The sequence below is a fragment of the Mobula birostris genome, chromosome 18 (assembly GCF_030028105.1).
Source record: "Mobula birostris isolate sMobBir1 chromosome 18, sMobBir1.hap1, whole genome shotgun sequence".
Classification (NCBI taxonomy): domain Eukaryota; kingdom Metazoa; phylum Chordata; class Chondrichthyes; order Myliobatiformes; family Myliobatidae; genus Mobula; species Mobula birostris.
The window spans coordinates 62274483-62296339 of NC_092387.1; the positions used below are offsets into that span (position 1 = coordinate 62274483).

The following is a 21857-nucleotide window of genomic DNA, read 5'->3' on the forward strand; positions in this document are numbered from 1 at the left end:
TTCTCCAAAGTTTCCCAAGAAAAATACTTGTATGAATTAAATATACTGCAAAGAAAATATATGAATTTGTTTGCATTAAATCACAAAAGAATATTTGATATTAAAAAAATATAGCAACAGTCACTTATGTTTATTGGTGCTGAATGATACTGTGGAATGATTATGATACTATTGATTGGTGGTGATTGTTGATGTTTGAAGTCTAAAGATTAAGTACAGTTCATCTAATATGACACAACCTTGTACTGTAACTCTGCCATCTTCCACTTCAGGTGGGCCAGGCTTGTCTTTATACTTTGGAATAAAAGAAAATGAGTTGTTTCAAATTATAAGAGGCATAGATAAGATGGATGGTAACCATCTCTTCCTCAGGGCAGGGGAGTCCAAAACAAGGGAGGCAAGGTTTAGGCTGAGAGGGGAAAGATTTAAAAGGTGCAACATTTTCATGCAGAGGGCAGTGAGCTGATGGAACAAGTTAGTTGAGGCAGGGGCAACAGTATCATTAAGGAAACCCTTGGATAGGTAGGTGGAGGGGCAGAGCTAGCAGGGATATGGGTCAAATGTGGGATATTAGGACTAGCTAGGTGGGTATCGTGGTCTGCATGAACTGGTTGGACTGAGGACCTGTATGCATGTTATATTGGTGGATGGCATGATGGATTAATATGCTATTAATAAATTATAAAATTCCTTTAGTTACAATTTACTTCACATACTTTAATTCTCAATGCTGTTACTGTGAAGTATTAAATTGTTTGAACATATTTGCATTTCTGCTTGTTCTTTTATTAGAGAGTGTTTAATATACAAGTTTAAATCATTTATTAAGGTTGATGAGAGACATTAGATGTACTCAAGCTTTGTAATATTAAAGTCCTGGCCAGATTAATATTATTTCCCATAAAATATTGTTTAATCTTCAGAATCAGAATAAGGTTAATTTTCACTGACATATGGTGTGAAATTCATTGTTTTACAGCAGCAGTACAGCGTGACATAAAAAATATTATAAGTTACAATAAGTAATATAAAAAATTAGTGCAAAAGAGAGCAAACTAGTGAGGTGGTGTGCATGGGTTCATAGACCATTCCGAAATCTGATGGCGGAGGGGAACAAGCTGTTCTTAAAATGTTCAGTGTGTGTCTTCAGGCTCCTGTACCTCCTCCCTGACGGTAGAAATGAGAAGAGAGCATGTTCTGGATGCTGAGGGTCCTTAATGATGAATGCTGGCTTCATGAGACACCTTTTGAAGATGGTGGGGAGGCTAGTGGTTTAGATAGAACTAGCTGAGCATACAATCCTCTGCAGCTTTTTCTGATCCTGTGCTTTGGGGCTTCCATATCAGGTGGTGAAGCAACCAGTCAGAATGCTCTCCATGGTACATCTGTAGAAATTTGCTCGAGATTTTGGTGACGTACCAAATCCCCTCAAACTCCTAATGAAATCTAGTTACTGGCATGCCTTCTTCAAAATTGCATCAATATGTTGGGCCCAGGATAGATCTTCTGAGATGTTGACTCTCGGGAATTTGAAGCTGCTCAACTTTTCCACTGCTGATCCCTCAATGAGGAATGGTGTCTATTCCCTCAACTTTCCCTTCCTGAGGTCCACAATCAATTCCTTGGTATTACTGATGTTGAGTGCTAGGTTGTTTTTGTGACACCATTCAACCAATCTATCTCACTCCTGTACATCATCTTGTCAGCACCTGAAATTACGCCTGCAATAGTTGTGCCATTGGCAAATTTATAGATGGCATTTGAGCTGTGCCTAGCTATGCAGTCATGAGTTTTGAGAAAGTGGAGCATTGGGATAATCATGCAACCTTGAGGTTTGATGAATATTTCCAGGACCCAAGGAGCTTATTGCTAACCTCAGCTTTCAGGCACTTTCCAGGGGTTAAAGAGTTGTTTTTAAGTTCCTCATTCAGCCTCTTGTGGTAACCAATGAACAGTGAGGATTGTGTTGGCCCATGATTTAGTCAAGAGAAGCAATGGGCCCCACTTAGACCTAATTAAACATCACATTCACCTGGCCTGATGAATGTAACTGAAAAACATCATATGCAGGCGACACCAATTAGAGGCACAACAGTATAAATGTGAGAAAGCATTAGGACAGACAAGGTGAATGACAGAAAGAACTAAAATTCATTCCTCAACCTTTGGTATTTTGCGACCGAGTCACTTGCTAGACTGCTATTTGTTGATATGTCCTTTTGCTTTGTAGGAATTGTACCTGTGTTTGGCAATCCTTTGAGGTTTATTAATCTTTTCTAATTTAGGAATACTTTATAAATTAGAAATCCTCGATGAGCTTCATAAATTATTTGTCTAAATTTAAATGTGCATGAATGAAAAATAAACTCTGTTAAAGCTACTTTTTCAGCTAGAAGCATCCCCTCCTTGGTAAGGAGGGAGTACCCACCACTCAAATAGTGGGTATTGGCATCGAGAGGTGCTGTAGACACTAAACAGGGAAGAGAGCTGGTCCTAGAAGTGTAGGTTGATACAGTACAACTTCCGTTGGAATCCTTTTTTATGTTTTTGATAAAATATTAGTTGAATTAATGCAAGACTAAAATCGTAGATTATTTTTAACCAACGCCTATATTTGTCACAATATGTGGTATTTTGTCTCCACCTACTGGCAAATAGCAGCATAGCAGTTACATTACAATTTTTATCACCTTTTTGATTTTCCATTGGCTAAGTATTAGCACATAGAAACCATAGAAACATTACAGCACAGAAACAGGCCTTTTGGCCCTTCTTGGCTATGCCGAACCATTTTTCTGCCTAGTCCCACTGACCTGCACCTGGACCATATCCCTCCATACACTTCTCATCTATGTACCTGTCCAAGTTTTTCTTAGATGTTAAAAGTGAGCCTGCATTTACCACTTCATCTGGCAGCTCATTCCACACTTCCACCATCTCTGTGTGAAGAAGCCCTCCCCCCAATGTTCCCTTTAAACTTTCCCCCCTTCACCCTTAACCCATGTCCTCAGGTATTTTTCTCCCCTAGCCTCAATGGAAAAAGCCTGCTTGCATTCACTCTATCAATACCCATCATAATTTTATATACCTCTATCAAATCTCCCCTCATTCTTCTACGCTCCAGGGAATAAAGTCCTAACCTATTCAACCTTTCTCTGTAACTCAGATTCTCAAGTCCCGGCAACATCCTTGTAAGCCTACTCTGCACTCTTTCAACCTTATTTATATCCTTCCTGTAATTAGGTGACCAAAACTGCACACAATACTCCAAATTCGGCCTCACCAATGTCTTATACAACCTTATCATAACATTCCAACTCCTATACTCAATACTTTGATTTATAAAGGCCAATGTACCAAAAGCTCTCTTTATGACCCTATCTACCTGTGATGCCACTTTTAGGGAATTTTGTATCTGTATTCCCTGATCCCTCTGTTCTACTGCACTCGTCAGTGCCCTACCATTTACCTTGTATGTTCTACCTTGGTTTGTCCTTCCAAAGTGCAATACCTCACACTTGTCTGTATTAAACTCCATCTACCATTTTTCAGCCCATTTTTCCAGCTGGTCCAAATCCCTCTGCAAGCTTTGAAAACCTTCCTCACTGTCCACTACTCCTCCAATCTTTGTATCATCAGCAAATTTGCTGATTCAGTGTACCACATTATCATCCAGATCATTGATATAGATGACAAATAACAATGGACCCAGCACTGATCCCTGTGGCACACCACTAGTCACAGGCCTCCACTCAGTGAAGCAATTCTCTACCACCACTCTTTGGCTTCTTCCATTGAGCCAATGTCTAATCCAATTTACTACCTCACCATGGATACCTAGCGACTGAATCTTCCTAACTAACCTCCCATGCGGGACCTTGTCAAAGGCCTTACTGAAGTCCATATAGACAACATCCACTGCCTTCCCTACATCCACTTTCCTGGTAACCTCCTCGAAAAACTCAAATAGATTTGTTAAACATGACCAACCACACAAAGCCACGTTGACTCTCCCTAATAAGTCCCTGTCTATCCAAATACTTGTAGATCCTATCTCTTGGTACTCCTTCCAATAATTTACCTACTACCGATGTCAAAGTTACCGGCCTATAATTTCCCAGATTACTTTTTGAGCCTTTTTTAAACAAGAGAACAACACGAGCTATCCTCCAATCCTCCGGCACCTCACCCGTAGATACCAACATTTTAAATATATCTGCCAGGGCCCCTGCAATTTCAACACTAGTCTCCTTCAAGGTCCGAGGGAGCACTCTGTCAGGTCCTGGTAATTTATCTACTTTGATTTGCCTCAAGATAGCAAGTACCTCCTCCTCTTCAATCTGTATAGGTTCCATGACCTCACTACTTGTTTGCCTTATTTCTATTGACTCCATGCCAGTTTCCTTAGTAAATACAGACGCAAAAACCCTATTTAAGATCTCCCCCATTTCTTTTGGTTCCATACATAGCCGACCACTCTGATTTTCAAGAGGACCAATTTTATCCCTTACTATCCTTTTGCTCTTAATATACCTGTAGAAGCTCTTTGGATTATCCTTCACCTTGACTGCCAAAGCAACCTCATGACTTCTTTTAGCCCTCCTGATTTCTTAAGTATTTTTTTTTTGCACTTTTTATGTTCTTCAAGCACCTTATTTGCCCCGTTTCCTATACATGTTATACATCTCTCTCTTCTTCTTTATCAGAGTTCCAATATCCCTCGAGTACCAAGGTTCCTTATTCTTATTCACTTTGCCTTTAATCCTGACAGGAACATACAAACTCTGCACTCTCAAAATTTCTCCTTTGAAGGCCTCCCACTTACCAATCACATTCTTGCCAGAGAACAACCAGTCCCAATCCACACTTTTTATATCCTTTCTCATTTCTTCCAATTTGGCCTTTTTCCAATTTAGAACCTCAACCCAAGGACCAGATCTATCTTTATCCATGATCAAGTTGAAACTAATGGTGTTATGATCACTGGAACCAAAGTGTTCCCCTACACACACTTCTGTCACCTGTCCTAACTCGTTTCCTAATAGGAGATTTAACATTGCATCCTCTCTAGTTGGTCCCTCTATATATTGATTTAGAAAACTTTCCTGAACACATTTTACAAACTCTAACCCATCTAGACTTTTAACAGTATGGGAATCCCAATCAATATGTGGAAAATTAAAATCCCCTACCACAACTTTATGTTTCCTGCAGTTACCTGCTATCTCTCTGCAGATTTGCTCCTCCAATTCTCACTGACTATTGGGTGGTCTATAATACAACACCATTCCTGTTTCTCAGCTCCACCCATATGGCCTCGGTAGACAAGCCCTCTAATCCGTCCTGCCTGAGTCTGCTGTAACATTTTCCCTGACTAGCAATGCCACCCCCCCCACCCTTCATCCCTCTGCCTCTGTCACGTCTGAAACATCGGAACCCTGGAACATTAAGCTGCCAGTCCTGCCCCTCCTGTAGCCAAGTTTCACTAATGGCTATAATGTCGTAATTCCATGTGTCAATCCACGCCCTCAGCTCGTCAGCCTTCCCCACAATACTCCTTGCATTGAAATAGACACACTTCAGAAGATTATTACCACCACACACAATCCTTCTGTTGGTGACTTTGCATGAACTTTTAACATCATTTATTTTCATCCCCACTCCACTATCACCTCTGGCACTCTGGTTCCCATCCCCCTGCAAATCTAGTTTAAACCCTCCCCAATAGCACTAACAAACCTCCCAGCAAGGATATTGGTCCCCTTGTAGTTCAGGTGTAACCTGTCTCTCTTGTACAGGTCCCACCTGCCCCAGAAGAGGTCCCAATGATCCTGAAATCTGAAACCCTGCCCCCTACACCAGTTCCTCAGCCACGTGTTCATCCGCCAGAGCATCCTATTCTTACCCTCACTGGCACGTGGCACAGGTAGCAATCCTGAGATTACCACCCTCGAGGTCCTGCTTTTTAACTTCCTACCAAGCTCTCTATACTCACTCTCCAGGACCTCCTCACTCTTTCTTCCTATGTCATTGGTACCGATGTGTACCATGACATCTGGCTGATCACCCTCCCACCTCAGAATGCTGTGCACGTGATCAGAGACATCCCTGACCCTGGCACCCGGGAGGCAACAAACCATCCGGGAGTCTCTGTCACGACCACAGAACCTCCTATCTGTTCCTCTAACTATCGAGTCTCCTATCACTACTGCTCTCCTCTTCTTCCACCCTCCCTTCTGCACTGCATAACCATACTCAGTGCCAGAGATCCGGCTGCCGCAGCTTGTCCCAGGTAGGTCATCCCCCACAACAGTATCCAAATCGGTAAACTTGTTGTTGAGGGGAATGGCCACAGGGGAACCCTGCTCTGCCTGCTCTTTCCTCTTCCCTCACCTGACGGTAACCCAATTACCTGTGTGCTGCTCCTTTGGCGTAACTACCTCCCTGTAGCTACTATCTATAATCTCATTCCCCTGAATGACCCAGAGGTCATCCAGCTCCTGCTCCAGTTCCCTAATGTGGTTTGTTAGGAGCTGCAGCTGGATGTACTTCTTTCAGGTGTCGTTGTCAGGGACACCGGGGATCTCCCTGACTGCCCACATTCTGCAAGAGGAGCATTCCAACATCCTGCCTGGCATTCTCTCTACTCTGAACAAACAGAACAAAACTACAACTTACCAGAACCTGCCCTCGCCTCTGCCTGTGTACGCCGAAGCCTGTTGAGCCAAAGCCATCCCACTCTGACTCAGTCCACTCTGACGATGGCCACTTCGCTAGACGAAACTTCTTTTATAGTGCGCTAGCTGATCGGCTGTCTTCGGCTCCTCCGCTCCCAATTGGTTGGCCATTTAAAATCTGAAGAAGTCCGTGAATCCTCTCCTTCTCAGCTCTGACACACATGCTCTGACTGTGTGTCTCAAGTGGTCCTTTTTATCCCAAGAATGTGATGTTATCTTGAGTACAAAAATGCCATCTTTGTATCATCTTGTTTCTTTTTGTTTCTCAGCTCCGTATTTAATTTCACATGCTCTGTACTTGTTCCTTAGTTTAAACTTTAAAATGAACGACCATGAAGCTACAAAGTTTTCACTCATTCCTAGACTCCTAGAAGAACCCGGGGATCAGAAAAATCACTGAGATCCCACACCTCCCTTTAGTGATGGTACTCGTAGACTCCTGCATTGGAGAGGGCTTAACGAATCCTTTAGAATTCTGCATTTTACAGACAGTGAACCTGATATGATGGACTTTTGATCTCACAATCCACCTTGCTATGATCTTGCAACTTGTTGTCTTCCTACACTGCACTTTCTCTGTCACTGTTAGACTTTATTGTGCATTCTTTTATTGTTTCATCTTGGTCTACCTCAATGAACTGTGTAATGATTTGATCTGTGTGAAGAATATTCAAGACAAGCCTTTTACTCCATCTTGGTACATGTGACTTAATAAACCAATTCTAATTTCAGGAAGATTTATTCTGTAGTTTTAAATTCCCCACAAGGGGAAATAGTCAGCAGTTATCTTGCCATCTTTCATAAGAATATTATTTGTTTCAATAAGGGATATAAAAATGTTCCAGTAATAAATTAGGTAGAGGACATGTAAGACATACTGCATTAGGGTCTGCATAACACTTCTGTCCACAAGCACGATCCATACTTTAATCTCAGTTCTCATTGTCATGCTGATATTCTTTGTTCATTGTCTTCTCATTATTATTTCTTTGCTCGTACCTTTCTCCATTGTTTTTTACAATCCTATTTTGTTATTTAATCCCTTCCTCTTTCCAATCCACTATAGATCTTCAATTTTTGTTAATCTTCTTCTCCTGTACATTTGCATTTTGTGATTTCTTTTTTGAAAGGGAACCTGAAAATGGCATTGGAGAGGGTCCAGAGGAAGTTACTGAGAGTGATCCTAGGAATGAAAGGGTTATCAGGGCCTGTACTCACTGGAGTTTAGAAGAATGAGGGGGGATCTCACTGAAACCTACAAATATTGAAAGGCCTAGATAGAGTGGATGTGGAAAGGATGTTTCCTACAGTGGAGTCCTCGAGGACCAGAGGGCACAACCTCAGAATAGAGACGTCTCTTTAGATGAGAGATGAGGAGGAATTTCTTTAGCCAGAGGGTGGTGAATCGATGGAATTCATTGCCACAGGCAGCTGCTGAGACCAAGTCATTGGGTGGATTTAAAACAGACATTTATAGGTTCTTGATTTAGTCAGGGCATTAGAGAGGTTACAGGGAGAAGGCAGGAGAATGGGGCTTAGAGGGATAATAAATCAGACAGTTTTGAATGATGAAGAAGACAATGGGCTGAATGGCCTAATTCTGCTGCTAGGTTTTACGGTCATATGTTGAAGGTCAAACACTTGATAATGTGAAATCAATCTTTGCTGGGGGATTTCTAACATTTCTATTAATCTACAAATAAAGGGCAGCAAAAATTATAACCCATATAATATGGAACCCAAATTGATATCTAAACTTAAGTTCCGAGCAAACCCCACCACTACTCCCCTTTATCGCTGCTAGAATGTCCCAAGATTGTGATCCGCTCTTCAGCTTTGCCCTAACCAGATGAGCAATTACTTGCCTTTTCGTAGTCAGCGAGCTGCAAATGCCTCTCATTCAAAACCCCACAGAATGTTGGCAACACTTACATGAGGCTTGAATCAGACTTTTTTTTTAGGGTTCACTCTTGTCTTTCAATCAAAAGGTGGAATTCATTGCCACAGATGGCTGAGGAGGCCCAGTCAATGGGTTAATAGGTTTAGTAGAGGTTAATGGGTTCTTGATTAGTCTGGGCATCAAAGCTGATGGGGAGAATGGGGTTGAGAGGGAAAATAAATCAGCCATGATTGAATGGCAGAGCAAACTTAATGGGCCAAATTCTGCTCCCATATCTTATGATTGAGGTGCCATGATGAGGCTAAACTCAGGTTGGAGGAGCAACACCTCATATACCGTCTAGGTAGTCTCCAGCCCCTTGGTATGAACATAAAATTCTCCAACTTCTGGTAATTTCCTCCCCCTCCCTTCCCCTATCCCTATGTCACTCTGCCCCCTCCCCCAGCTGCCCATCACCTCCCTCATGGTTCCACCTCCTTCTACTACCCATTGTGTTTTCCCCTATTCCTTCTTCACCTTTCCTGCCTGTCACCTCTCTGCCTCCCCTTCCACCCCTTTATCTTTCCCCTTACTGGTTTTTCACCTGGAACCTACCAGCCTTCTCCTTCCCACCCTCCCCCCATCTTCTTTACAGGGCCTCTGCCCCCTCCCTCTTCAGTCCTGACAAAAGGTTCCGGCCCGAAACGTTGACTGATCGTTTCCACGGATGCTGCCCGACCTGCTGAATTCCTCCAGCGTGTTATGAGTGTTGCTTTGACCCCAGCATCTGCAGAGTATTTTGTGTTGAGGTGGCTGTTCTGTCTGGGATCTCTATACCCCACACTTCTGCTTGCCAGGATTTCACCTACACCTGAAAAAATACCGAGACAGAATTGTGGAGGCTGAATGGCAGAACAGTGTCACAGGACTGAATGATCTATTTCTGTAAGGAAAACACTAACAAATTAGGCAAAAAGGAGAATGCACACATGAGACGTTTGCTGTCTCAGCCAACATAATCAAACCCCTTTCCTTCTCAGATCATTCCCTCTTTTTCCACAGCCACACACACAATGCTGGAGGAACTCAGTAGACAAGACAGAATCGATGGAGAAGAGTAAAGAGTCAATGTTTCAGCTAAGACCCTTCATTAGGATTGGAAAGGAAAAGGAAGAGGCCAGAATTAGGTGGTGGGGGAGGAGAGGGAGCAGAAGCTGGCAGGTGATAGGTGAGGTGAGGGGAAGGGAGATGAAGAAAGAAGCTGGGAAATGATAGATGGAAGAGGGAAAGGGCTGAAGAAGATGGAATCTGATAGAGGAGGAGAGTGGAGCATGGAAGAAAGGGGAGGAGGAGTAACAGAGTTGATGGACAGGTGAGAAGGGGTAAGAGGGGTGTTAGAATAGGGAATGGAAAAAGAGATAAGGGGAGGGAGGAGAAATGACCAAAATCAGAGAAATCTACGTTCATGTTCGTAGGACTCTTGAACAGATTCTCTTTTATGATAATAAACTGATCTGCTTATCTACCTCATCACGACCTTTGCACCTCATGGTCTGCCTGCACACTTTCTCTTCAAGTGCAACACAAGGATGGACTGGTCTGAGTGGATGGCATCCAAGCAAAACCTTTCACCATTATCTCAATTCGAGTGATACGCATAAACCTGTCACACACCTAAGCCAAGATAACATTCTTTTATATTACCCTGCAGGTCAATAAACCACAGATGAACTTATCACTACTCTCCACTCGTCAATGTCTTTATTGAACAGCTCTGTAGAGGAGCCAAAATGACCTAAAGTTTTAAAAACGTACTTTATATCTACTGGGTATGTGAAATAACACACAATGAACATCAGAAATTGATCTTTATTCTTGTACTAATCAATTGCTTTACAGTTGATACAAAGTAATCTTTTAGCACAGAATAAAAACATCAGTACCTGGTCAACTTGTACCATCTCTGTCACACACTGACTGTGCCCTGCAATAATGTAGATTGGCAGTGAATGCTTATCAATCTAGTCACCGAATTACTGAGTTTAGGGTTGATTAGTGAGCCAATTCTAACAGTGGGACCAAATGCCTTGTTTGTCAAAGGGGGACTTCCTCACTGCTAGGAGTTATTACAGAAAATATTAAATTAATTGTTCTACCCCTGCACAGTGTGAATCAAATGAACTTGCCAAAATTATATTTGCAGACTTAATCTTTTTGTACAGTTTTTAATCATTAAAATGCAGTACTTTGCTTTTTGACACAGTGTGTGAGAAAACGCCCCTTTTCATTACAGTATGCAGCCTACGTTTTGTGGAATGTCTGAAAGGTTGTCACACGCGAGAGTTATTGAAAAGTGACGAACAGTCGTGTTTTTTAATGATTCATTTGCATTGAAGTTGGTAGATACAGCAGTGAACTAGCTAAAACCATGAGACAGACAGGAGGATCGAGAACAATCCTGTGTTAGGCACACATGGATTCACAAGTGCAACGTGAAACAGAGGATACAAATATTGACAATTTGGCACAATATATGACAAGAAACATCCATAAGCAATGCAGATCAATGACTGCTCTCCAGACAGTGGCCACACTACAATTATTTACTGTGCCTTATAACTACATTTACTTTGACAAATCATCCAAGGGAAATATCTTCTTAAAGTTAAATAAATCTATTTGACTGCTACACACACTGATTTTTTTCTTTTCTTAAAAAAAATGCTCAACATAACCTGCAAAATTGCACCAACATGAGTTTCTTCAATATTTACAGCTTTTAGAAAGTGTCATATCAGCATGCTAGGCCTATCTAATAGCTCATTACTCCCCTTGCTACACAATATCAGGCCCAACAATTAAGGTATTAGTTTATACAATATGATCAGATACATTATGCTGTTTACATATCAAGATCCATGCAGAAAAATATATTTGACAGACAATTAAAAAAACAGAAACAAATGCAGTGGTCTGCCCTTCAAGGGAGTGCACAAACATCTCATAACTCACTCCAAATAGTACCAGTCACAATACCTTTTCCCAGCTACAAGTTCACACTCTACCAATCTTTATAAAACTTAACCTGCCAGTAGAATATCAGGGCTCTGTTGTATAGCCCAGTCACAAACTCATTCAAAAGAGACGTCTTATCCAAAATGTGGAGAGTAAGAGAACAAAAAAGATTTAAAAAAAAATTCAAGTAAATATTTAAAACAGGAATTATTATTTGTAAACGTGTCTTTCTAAGTTTAAGTTACAACATCACTTTTCCAACTTTTATTTGTTGGTGGGGGGGGGAAATGGGGTCAAAAAGGCAGAATAAAATATATACTTTTTAAAATCAGTCCTGTAAAAATCCAATTTGAAGGGTTTTTCTTTATATTGCAGTACAGTAGATGCCAGGACTTTTTAAACAGCATTCGCCCACACTCTCAAGTTGACAACTTCTGCTCTCCAGACGTCCATCCAGCACGCTGTCTATTCTGTGTAACCCGCAATATTCAGACAGATTTAATTCAAACATAATGGAGCAATCATTTGCTTAAACAATTCCACACCAGCATATGAGCTGCCCGACCGAGGTCCTAGAGGGTCCCAGCTGGAATCCAGAGGACTTTGTTTTGTTCTTGATCAACAACTGTCATGATTTGAGTGCAAATGTAAGGCAGGCTACCTCCTTGGACAATACCTGCAAAAGACAGAGAGGAGAAATTAATAGGTACAGAAAAAAGTTTAGCCACCACACTGGATTTCTAAACCAAAGGTACAAAGTAGGCAAATAAGAAGAAATCTTTTACTTGTTGCCAGGGTGTTATAATCCTGCCTCTGAACCACCAGCCCCTCAGTAAATATTTAAGTCAAATTTATCAAAGTATGTACATGTCACCATATACAACCTTGAGATTTTTTCTTGTAGGCATCTACAGGAAAATAAAGAAATACAATAGAACTTATGAAGAACTATACATAAATGAAGATGGGTGATGCTCTTTTCTCACTGCTGTCATCAGGTAGAAGGTATACGAGCCATCGGGTAGAAGGTACAAGAGCCTCAGGATTTGCACCACCAGGTTCAGGAACAGTTACTACACTTTAAGGACTCTTTAACACATCATCGCATGTTCTCATTATTTATTTGTATTTTCATTTGCACAGCTTGTTGTCTTCTGCACTCTGGGTGATCTTTCATTGATCCTGTTATAGTTACTATTCTATAGATTTACTGAGTATGCCACAGAAAAATGAATCTCAGGGTTGTATGTAGTGACATATATGTACTCTGATAATAAAATTTACTTCGAACAAATTACCAATGTGCAAAATTTTAACCTTGTGATGAGGCATTCTTCCCTACTTAATATAAATGAAGTGGGTTACAATATAAAATTAACACAATATACAAAGAAATGGTGATAAATGCAATCTGTGTTGAAGCCAAATTAGCTATCTTTTCTCAACTTCCAATTTCTTTCTCTTGTTGCTGTATCTGCAATGACAGGGTGCAGGTATTGAAACCACAGAAGGAACAGAACTCTCCAACATGGCTATTTCTTGCAAATAAATCAGCATCTTCTGCATCAAAAATTAAGACAGCTGAGCCTGATGTTCTCATCACCTGAATTTGCTCACACACATTTCAAAAGGAAGTGAGCTGCTGCTCATTAGGTCCTCATCACTGGCTGTGAATCTGTTATTCAGATCAAGGACAAAACCCAATCTACCCCAGTATAAATACAGGTGAGCAACACACACAAAATGCTGGAGCAACTTCCGGTAACTGGCCTCTCGTCTCCTTCACCATTCCTGTTTCCCTCTCTCACAATATCTCCTTACCTGCCCATCACCTCCCTCTGGTGCTCCTCCCCTTCCCTTTGGTCTCTGTCCTCTCCTATCAAATTCTTCCTTCTCCAGCCCTTTGTATCTTTCATCAATCAAGCTCCCAGTCTTTACTTCACCCCTCCCCTTCCTTTCCAGTCCTGAAGCAGAGTTTCAGCCTGAAACGTCGACTGTTTACTCCTTTCCATAGATGCTGCCTGGCCTGCTGAGTTCCTCCAGCATCTTGTGTGTGCTGCTTTGGATATCCAGCATCTGCAGATTTCCTCATGTTTATAAATACAGGTAAGCCTCACGTTACGGCTATTCGGGAAACCTTACAGAATTCACAAATTATTACTCAAACATTGGAGATGTGAAATAAAATACATTCTTACACAATTTATACAGAAAACAAAGTAATCAATCGAAAATTTATTGCTTCTCTACTCGAATGTCTTTGCACACGTGCAGATGTTATGGGAAATTACGATGTAGACTGTATTCTACAACCACAAACCCCCAGAGAGCAGCACAGTCCACCTGACGAAATCTGACTGTGTGATGCAATGTGAACAAATCATGAGAATAATATCTTCGATGTGCCATTTGCAGCAACATCCTCCAAATTTATTTACAAAAATTAGTCATACCTTAAAACTAGTGTTTACCCTGTGAATACTGATAACACTGCTTTATGCGTCAGTTTTCCCCTCAGAAGAAGCAAAAGGCAAAGGAGAAAAAAATATCCAAATGTAAAGAATATGTATTTAATATACACCAAATTTGGAAGCTTTCCATGTGTCATGTTTAGTTAAACAACAAAAGAATTTTTTTTATTACAGCAGGGCCTTAACAATACAAAATAATAAGTTCTTGCATTTTTGACAGCTTACAGAATCTTCAGATATTTCTCTCCCAGGCAAAAAGGTAAAAATACATTAAGACACACAATAGTTATGTACAAAACAAATAGTTACATCATACTTAAAGCACCTGATACACTAAAACTAATTAAAAGGTCAAATCCAAAGTACAGACATGAAAACATATACATTCAGTTGCCATTTTATTAAGTAAACCCTGTGCATATGTTCGTGGTCTTCTGCTCCTAAACTCATCCACTTCCAGGTTTAAACTGTTGTGCTTTCAGAGAAGCTCTTTTGCACACCACTGTTGTAACGCATGATTATTTGAGTTACTGTCACCTTCCTGTCAGCTTGAACCAGTCTGGTCGTTCTTATCTGACCTCTCTCATTAACAAGGCACTTTCACCCACAGAACTGCCTCTGACTGGATGTTTTTTTTGTTTTTCACACCATTCTCTGTAAGTTCTAGAGACTTGTGTGTGAAAATCCTAGGAGATCAACAGTTTCTGAGATACTCAAATAATCTGTGGCACCAACAACCACTTCACAGTCAAAGTCACTTAGATCACATTTCTTCCCCATTCTGATGTTTGGTCTGAAGAACAACTCAATCTCCTGAAAGTCCTGATGAAGGGTCTCGGCCTGTAATGTCGACTGTTTATTCATTTCCATAGAGGTTGCCTGACCTGCTGAGTTCCCCCAGCATTTTGTGTGTGTTGCTTTGGATTTCCAGCATATTCAGACTTTTTCATGCTTATGAACTGAATCTCTTGACCACATCTGCACGTTTTATGGACTGAGTTATTGCCTCACATAGTTGGCTGACTAGATATTTGTACTGATGAGCAGATATGCAGATGTATCTAATAAAGTGGCCACTGAGTTAGAAGTAATTGGTATCCAATATGTGGGGATATTGAATTTTACCTCATCCCCTCTGAAACACACACATTTAAATTAATCCTGTAAACTTTGACACTTCCTTTTTTCATCATTCAAATAAGTATGAGCCTTTATCAAATAACCTACTTACTTGGCTCTTGGACTATTTTCCAAAAGAAAAGAGCCTGATAATTGCAATCAATTGGAAACTCAAAGCCAATACGAATTTCAGTTTCAAGTTTTTCTATAGCTGTTGACTAGTTGCCAATTCACAGCAGAACTGCATCGGGCAGTGCCATCTAGTGTCACTGCATGGTTAGTGCAGAGCAAAAAGAGCCAATGAGTCAAGGCTGCCCCTGTGGCTGCAGTTTAGAACAATTAACACTTCATCTTGTGGAACATCATTCATACATAGATTGGAGATTGCCGATAAGCATGTGTTACACTAATCCTTTATTAAAAAAATATATTATCTTAATATTAAACAGCTTAGATTTGATTACTTTTATCATTATAGTACGTTATACTATAATGTACCACATGTGGGCACGTGGCCAAGTGGTTAAGGCATTCGACTAGCGATCTAAGGGTCGTGAGTTCGAGCCCCAGTCAAGGCAGCGTGTTGTGTCCTTGAGCAAGGCACTTAATCACACAGTGCTCTGCGACGACACCGGTGCCAAGCTGTATCGGCCCTTGCCCTTCCCTTGAACACTGGTGGTGTGGAGAGGTGAGACCTGCAGCATAGGCAACTGCTAGTCTTCCATACAACCTTGCCCACGCTTGCGCCCTGGAGAGTGAAAACTTTCCAGGCTCAGATCCATGGTCTCGCAAGACTAATGGATGCCTTTATTATTAGTATGTTACAAACCTTAAAATCTATTTGGGACAGGAAATTTCCAGAGTTTTGTAACACATCATAATCATAAAAAACCAATGCATTAAACTTGAGCAATTTACTATTAAGGTTATATAATTTTATGACGGACTAGCTTATAGGATGAATAGGAGGGGTCCTTGACAATCTGTTTGACCTCCTACCATCAGGCACAGTTTCTTCTCCCAGCCCGAGACTTCTGAAAACCCTACTCTCATCCAGTACACAATGTACTATTGTATATTTAACCATAAGCCATATAAGCATTTTATGTCAAATTATACATCTACATTTTTATTATCTTCTAATATTATTGTGTTATTATTTAATTTGCTGTATGTGATACATGTACTGTTTTGCACCTCGGTCCCTGAGGAACATAGTTTGATTCAGCCGTATACATGTGTACAGTTAAATGTAAAAAATAAATTTGACTTTGAACTTAATCAGAGCTTATCATTGTCATGCATAAAATAACAAACCAACAATTATATTTAAAGAAACATCTCCCCTTGTCCCACCATGCCAAAATTGGAATGCTACTTGTAAAATCAAAGGTAGAATACCTGTGAAAAACTTGCTGTACTCCTGTTCGATCTTTTGAGCAGCTTCAAACTGTTCCCTGGAATGTTTTTTTTGTGTACCTTTGTCTCGCAGAAAGACTGGGTCCTTTTGCTCTCTGTAGATGAAAGACCACCCAATGAATTTGATTAAACAATGAAAAATAATGATGGAAAAGGACTAAAATGTGAATGCACCTGTAAAACAGGCCCTTCAGTAGATCTACACTAATCACATTTGCCCATGAGTGTATCCTTCTATGCTTTGCCCTTTTAAAAGCTTTCTAAATGCCCCATAATGATTTTGTCTGATTCTACTTTCTCCTTTACCAGTGAAACCAGATATCAACTAGCCTCTGAGTGAAGAAAACATAGCGGGGGGTGGGGCTGATGCTTTTTTTTGCTGAGGTTGGTGGGCAGGGGGGAGGGTTGATGCTTTCGCTACTGCTTGTGAGTGGGAGGAGGAAGTGGGGCTTTAGGGTTCTAACATGTTTCTGTCATTCATTCTTTGGGGTTTTTCTTCTGTTTTGTGGATGTCCACCACGAGTAAGAATTTCAGCTTGTATATTGTATACATTCTCTGATATTAAATGGAACCATTGAACCATTTTATAACATTGTAGCACCCTGTAATATTCTTTAAAGCACATTGTTATCAACTTATTTTGCTACTAGTAATTCAATTTTCTGTCTTTAAATCACTGTCAATCCTTTGTAATATGACATTAAAGCACTGACAATACACTGTGTTATTAGATTGTCCCCTTTAACACATTGTGTATTAACCCTCAATAAAACACAAAAACGCTTGCAGCTGACCTAATATGTACTTCTATGTACAGAGAACATTATCCCAGTCTTAAAAATGGGATATGCAGAACTTTTTCGAAGCTCCTGCTAATTTACTTCCTTTTTAAATAGACTTTTGCCAAGTGCAAAAATTTACCAACGTATCCTTATTTGCTTTAAAACTATGTAGAATTTTTGCAAAATCACAAAACAAAGTTTTAATAATCGATAATTAACCACTCACTTGATTTGCTTTAGGTTTTTGTACCGTATGAATATGACAATTGGGTAGATGTGAATCCGGTGAAGACGCTCTATGGCATGTGGTGCAATATCTAGCAAGCAGTGGCAGTCCTACAAACAAGGTCAAAAGTTGGTTATCAAAACACAGATATGTACAGTAATGAAACAAAAAGAACGATCAGAATGTCATATCCGCATTGGTTTAATCAGAATACGACTATCCACCACCTGCTCCCATGGCTTCACGTAACCCTGATTGGTGGGAGGGTAAGCAAGTGCTACACTTTGCCCTAGGGTGACCTGCATGCTGGTGGACAGAAGGAGTGCCTTACACCTCCTTTGGTAGAGACAGATCTCCACTTCACCACCCAACTGTGCATCATTTTATATCACATCCAAACACTAATCTGATTTCCTATTAAATACTATCAGGTACTGTGCTTCAATAATCATCTGACAAAGCTGCCGTGTGCTTATAACCCTGTAACAAATAATAGACTCTTGCAATAATACAACTCATGTCTTTTTATTACCAATTTATGAGATGTTGGAAACAATTTTCTGCTACTTGCCCTCTGAAAACCAATTCTAATTTTGAAAACATTCACTTTCTGGACACTAGCTTTGAAAAATGAAACCAAACAGCTATCTAAGAACCACATACATAAATTAATTCCCTTGTAAAATTATCTTTGCACAGCAAAGTATAACATTGATTATGGAAGTGAGGACAATGGAAGATTGTCTGCAACCTGCTGACTTTGTCAGTGGTCTGAGGGGGAAAAAAAATCATTCAGCCACCGGGTGCAAATACATAACTGGATTTGTTTGGTTGTATTTTACTGTGCAGCGTAGATGGAGCGTAAACAATCAGTAATCTTCTCCCTCCCTCAACTTACTGGAATTACTTTTAGAAATAATTACATCAAGGGGATGCTCATAAATATTAAATCAGTAGACCTAAATTGATCTTCCGAAGATGCCTTACAGAAAGTGGCCTGCATAAATAATACCTCTGTTAGTCTCTTTGACATATCTTGATGCATTGGTATTAAAAACGTGGTAGGAATTAGTGAATTTATAATTGAAAAAGATCACTTTTCTTCTCTGCCAAACTGTGAATCTAGTTGACTGGAAATGATCTAAAATACCATAGTGCATATATTTGAAGTAATGTAATATCTGTACTTGGCAGAATTTATGATCCAGAAACACAGATAATCCAACTATATAAATATTGAGAGGACAGAACCACCTTCTGAGTTATTTCTTTTATGGAGGCAACAGTTGTGACATCAAAATGCCCACTCCTCCTCTTATAATCAATGAAGAGATAGTCTGCTACTCCTCGTTCAATGGCCTGCTGTGAAGCTTTCATAACCTCTGGAAAAAATTGAGGGGAGAAGAAATTAATACATGGAACAGCTTGCTCTTCAGATAGAAAAATAATATGATTAGCTTTATTTGTCACATGTATAGTGAAACATACAGTGAAGTGTGTCATTTGCATCAAATCAAATCAGTGAGAATTGTGCTGGGCAGCCCACAAGTGTCAGAACACTTCTGGTGCCAACATAGAATGCTCAAAACCTACTATCTATAACCATAAACACGAGGAAATCTACACGAGGAAATGAAGGGGTTAACATTCAAGCAACACACATCAAAGTTGCTGGTGAACGCAGCAGGCCAGGCAGCATCTCTAGGAAGAGGTACAGTCGACGTTTCGGGCCGAGACCCTTCGTCAGGACTAACTGAAGGAAGAGCTAGTAAGAGATTTGAAAGGGGGAGGGGGAGATCCAAAATGATAGGAGAAGACAGGTGGGGGAGGGATGGAGCCAAGAGCTGGACAGGTGATAGGCAAAAGGGGATATGAAAGGATCATGGGACAGGAAGCCCAGGGAGAAAGACAAGGGGAGGGAGGGGGAACCCAGAGGATGGGCAAGGGGTATAGTCAGAGGGACAGAGGGAGAAAAAGGAGAGAGAGAAAAAGAATGTGTGTATATAAATAAATAAATAATGGATGGGGTACGAGGGAGAGGTGGGGCATTAGCAGAAGTTTGAGAAGTCAATGTTCATGCCATCAGGTTGGAGGCTACCCAGATGGAATATAAGGTGTTGTTCCTCCAATCTGAGTGTGGCTTCATCTTTACAGTAGAGGAGGCCGTGGATAGACATATCAGAATGGGAATGGGATGTGGAATTAAAATGTGTGGCCACTGGGAGATCCTGCTTTCTCTGGCGGACAGAGCGTAGGTGTTCAGTGAAACAATCTCCCAGTCTGCGTCCTATCATTTTGGATCTCCCCCTCCTTCTCCCACTTTCAAATCTCTTACTAGCTCTTCTTGCAGTTAGTCCTGACAAAGGGTCTCGGCCCGAAATGTCGACTGTACCCCTTACTAGAGATGCTGCCTGGCCTGCTGCGTTCACCAGCAACTTTGATGTGTGTAACTATAACCGTACATCTTTTTACTTGGAGGAAACCTACGAAGACATGGAGAGAATGTACAAACTCCTTACAAATAGCAGCAGGAATCAAACAACGATCTTACAGCCGGCACTGTAAAGTGATGTGATGTGCTAACCGCCATGCTACTGTGCTGACAAAATTACATTATCAGTATTTTGTAATGTAATATTAAAATGTAACGTGGACTTCAGCTAACAATGAGGCTTCACTGGTATCTTCTGCAAATGGACAGCAAGTTCTGAAAAGTGGCTTTGAATGGAAGTGATACAGAAAGCGCTGGGGGAACTCAGTGTGTCAGACAGCATCAAGAGGGTAATGGATGATTGACATTTCAAGTCAAGACCCTTCACCTGGACTTCATTTCCTTCCATTTGATGCTGTTTGAGCTACTGAGTTCCTCATTCAGCATTTGCAGTCTCTTGTGTTTCCAAATTAAATGAAAATTTTAAGCTGTTCCTCCAAAACAATATTGCAAGTCAAACATGTATTGGTAGAAGGAGGAAATATCTGTTTTTTTTAAAAGCTGAAATAAAACTAAGGGCATAAAAAAACAATGCGTGGAAGTGAACTAACCTCGAGTTATACAAAATTATGAGGGGTATAGATAGGGTAAAAGCAAGCAGACTTTTTCCACTAGAGTTAGGTGAGACTAAAACCATCGGTCATTGGTTAAAGGTGAAAGGTGAGAAGTTTAAGGAGAATGAGGGGAAACTTCATCACTCAGGGTCGTGAAAGTGTGGAATGAGCTACCAACAAAAGTGGTACATGTGAGCTCGATTTCAGCGTTTAAGAGAAGTTTGAGTAGGTACATGGAAGGCTATGGTCCTGGTGGAGATTGTTAGGTGTAGGCGGTTTAAATGGTTTTGGCATGGACCTGTTAGGCCAAAGGGCCTGTTTCTATACTGTATTTCTCTATGACTCTAACCTTCTGGGAGCATCATAGGTCTCTATTATGTTACTAACTATGGGGCCCGACCATCTTGGAAAAACCTTTTGAAAATTATTTATTCGTGTACGATGGACAACTTTAATGGTATCCATCTCTGGCAGATGTAGAAACGTTAAAGGTTAGTCATGTGGTACAGACAAACATTCCCAGTCAGAGAGGCAGTTACCATCTCCAAGGACCTGAGAGAACATAAGCTCATGGAAGAAATCAGGACCTTATCCAGGAGAAACATGCATAAAATGCTGAAGGAACTCAGCAAGTCAAGCACCCATCTATGGAGAGGAATAAACAGTCAAGGTTTTGTACCAAGACACTTCATCAGAACTGGAAAGGAAGGGGGTGGAAATCAGAATAACGTAGGAGAAGGGTAAGGGGTACAAGCTAGCAGATGATAGATGAGGGAGAAAGTGGGTGGGTGGGTACATGGGTGGCTGGGGGAGGGAGGATGAAGAGCTGGGGAGGGGATAGAAGAGATAGTCATAGTCATGGTCACACTTTATTGATCCCGGGGGAAATTGGTTTTCGTTACAGTTGCACCATAAATAATAAATAGTAATAGAACCATAAATAGTTCAATAGTAATATGTAAGTTATGCCAGTAAATTATGAAATAAGTCCAGGACCAGCCTATTGGCTCAGGGTGTCTGACCCTCCAAGGGAGGAGTTGTAAAGTTTGATGGCCACAGGCAGGAATGACTTCCTATGATGCTCTGTGTTGCATCTCAGTGGAATGAGTCTCTGGCTGAATGTACTCCTGTGCCCAACCAGTACATTATGTAGTGGATGGGAG

The 21857-nt window shown here is 40.7% G+C and overlaps 1 protein-coding gene across 9 annotated transcripts in view; it reads right to left on the reverse strand.

Annotated features, from left to right (window-relative positions):
- Positions 1-10469: 10469 nt before the first annotated feature.
- Positions 10470-21857, reverse strand: part of dlg5a (discs, large homolog 5a (Drosophila)) — a 232376-nt gene continuing 220988 nt past the window's right edge. For all 9 annotated transcript variants that reach the window (XM_072282816.1, XM_072282813.1, XM_072282814.1 and 6 more), the window contains 4 exons: positions 18904-19031; positions 17650-17759; positions 16623-16735; positions 10470-12307 (listed from right to left, as the gene is read on the reverse strand). In XM_072282816.1, coding sequence (XP_072138917.1) covers positions 12204-12307; positions 16623-16735; positions 17650-17759; positions 18904-19031 — 455 coding nt within the window. In that variant the 3' untranslated portion in view covers positions 10470-12203. The remainder of the gene's footprint in view (positions 12308-16622; positions 16736-17649; positions 17760-18903; positions 19032-21857) is intronic.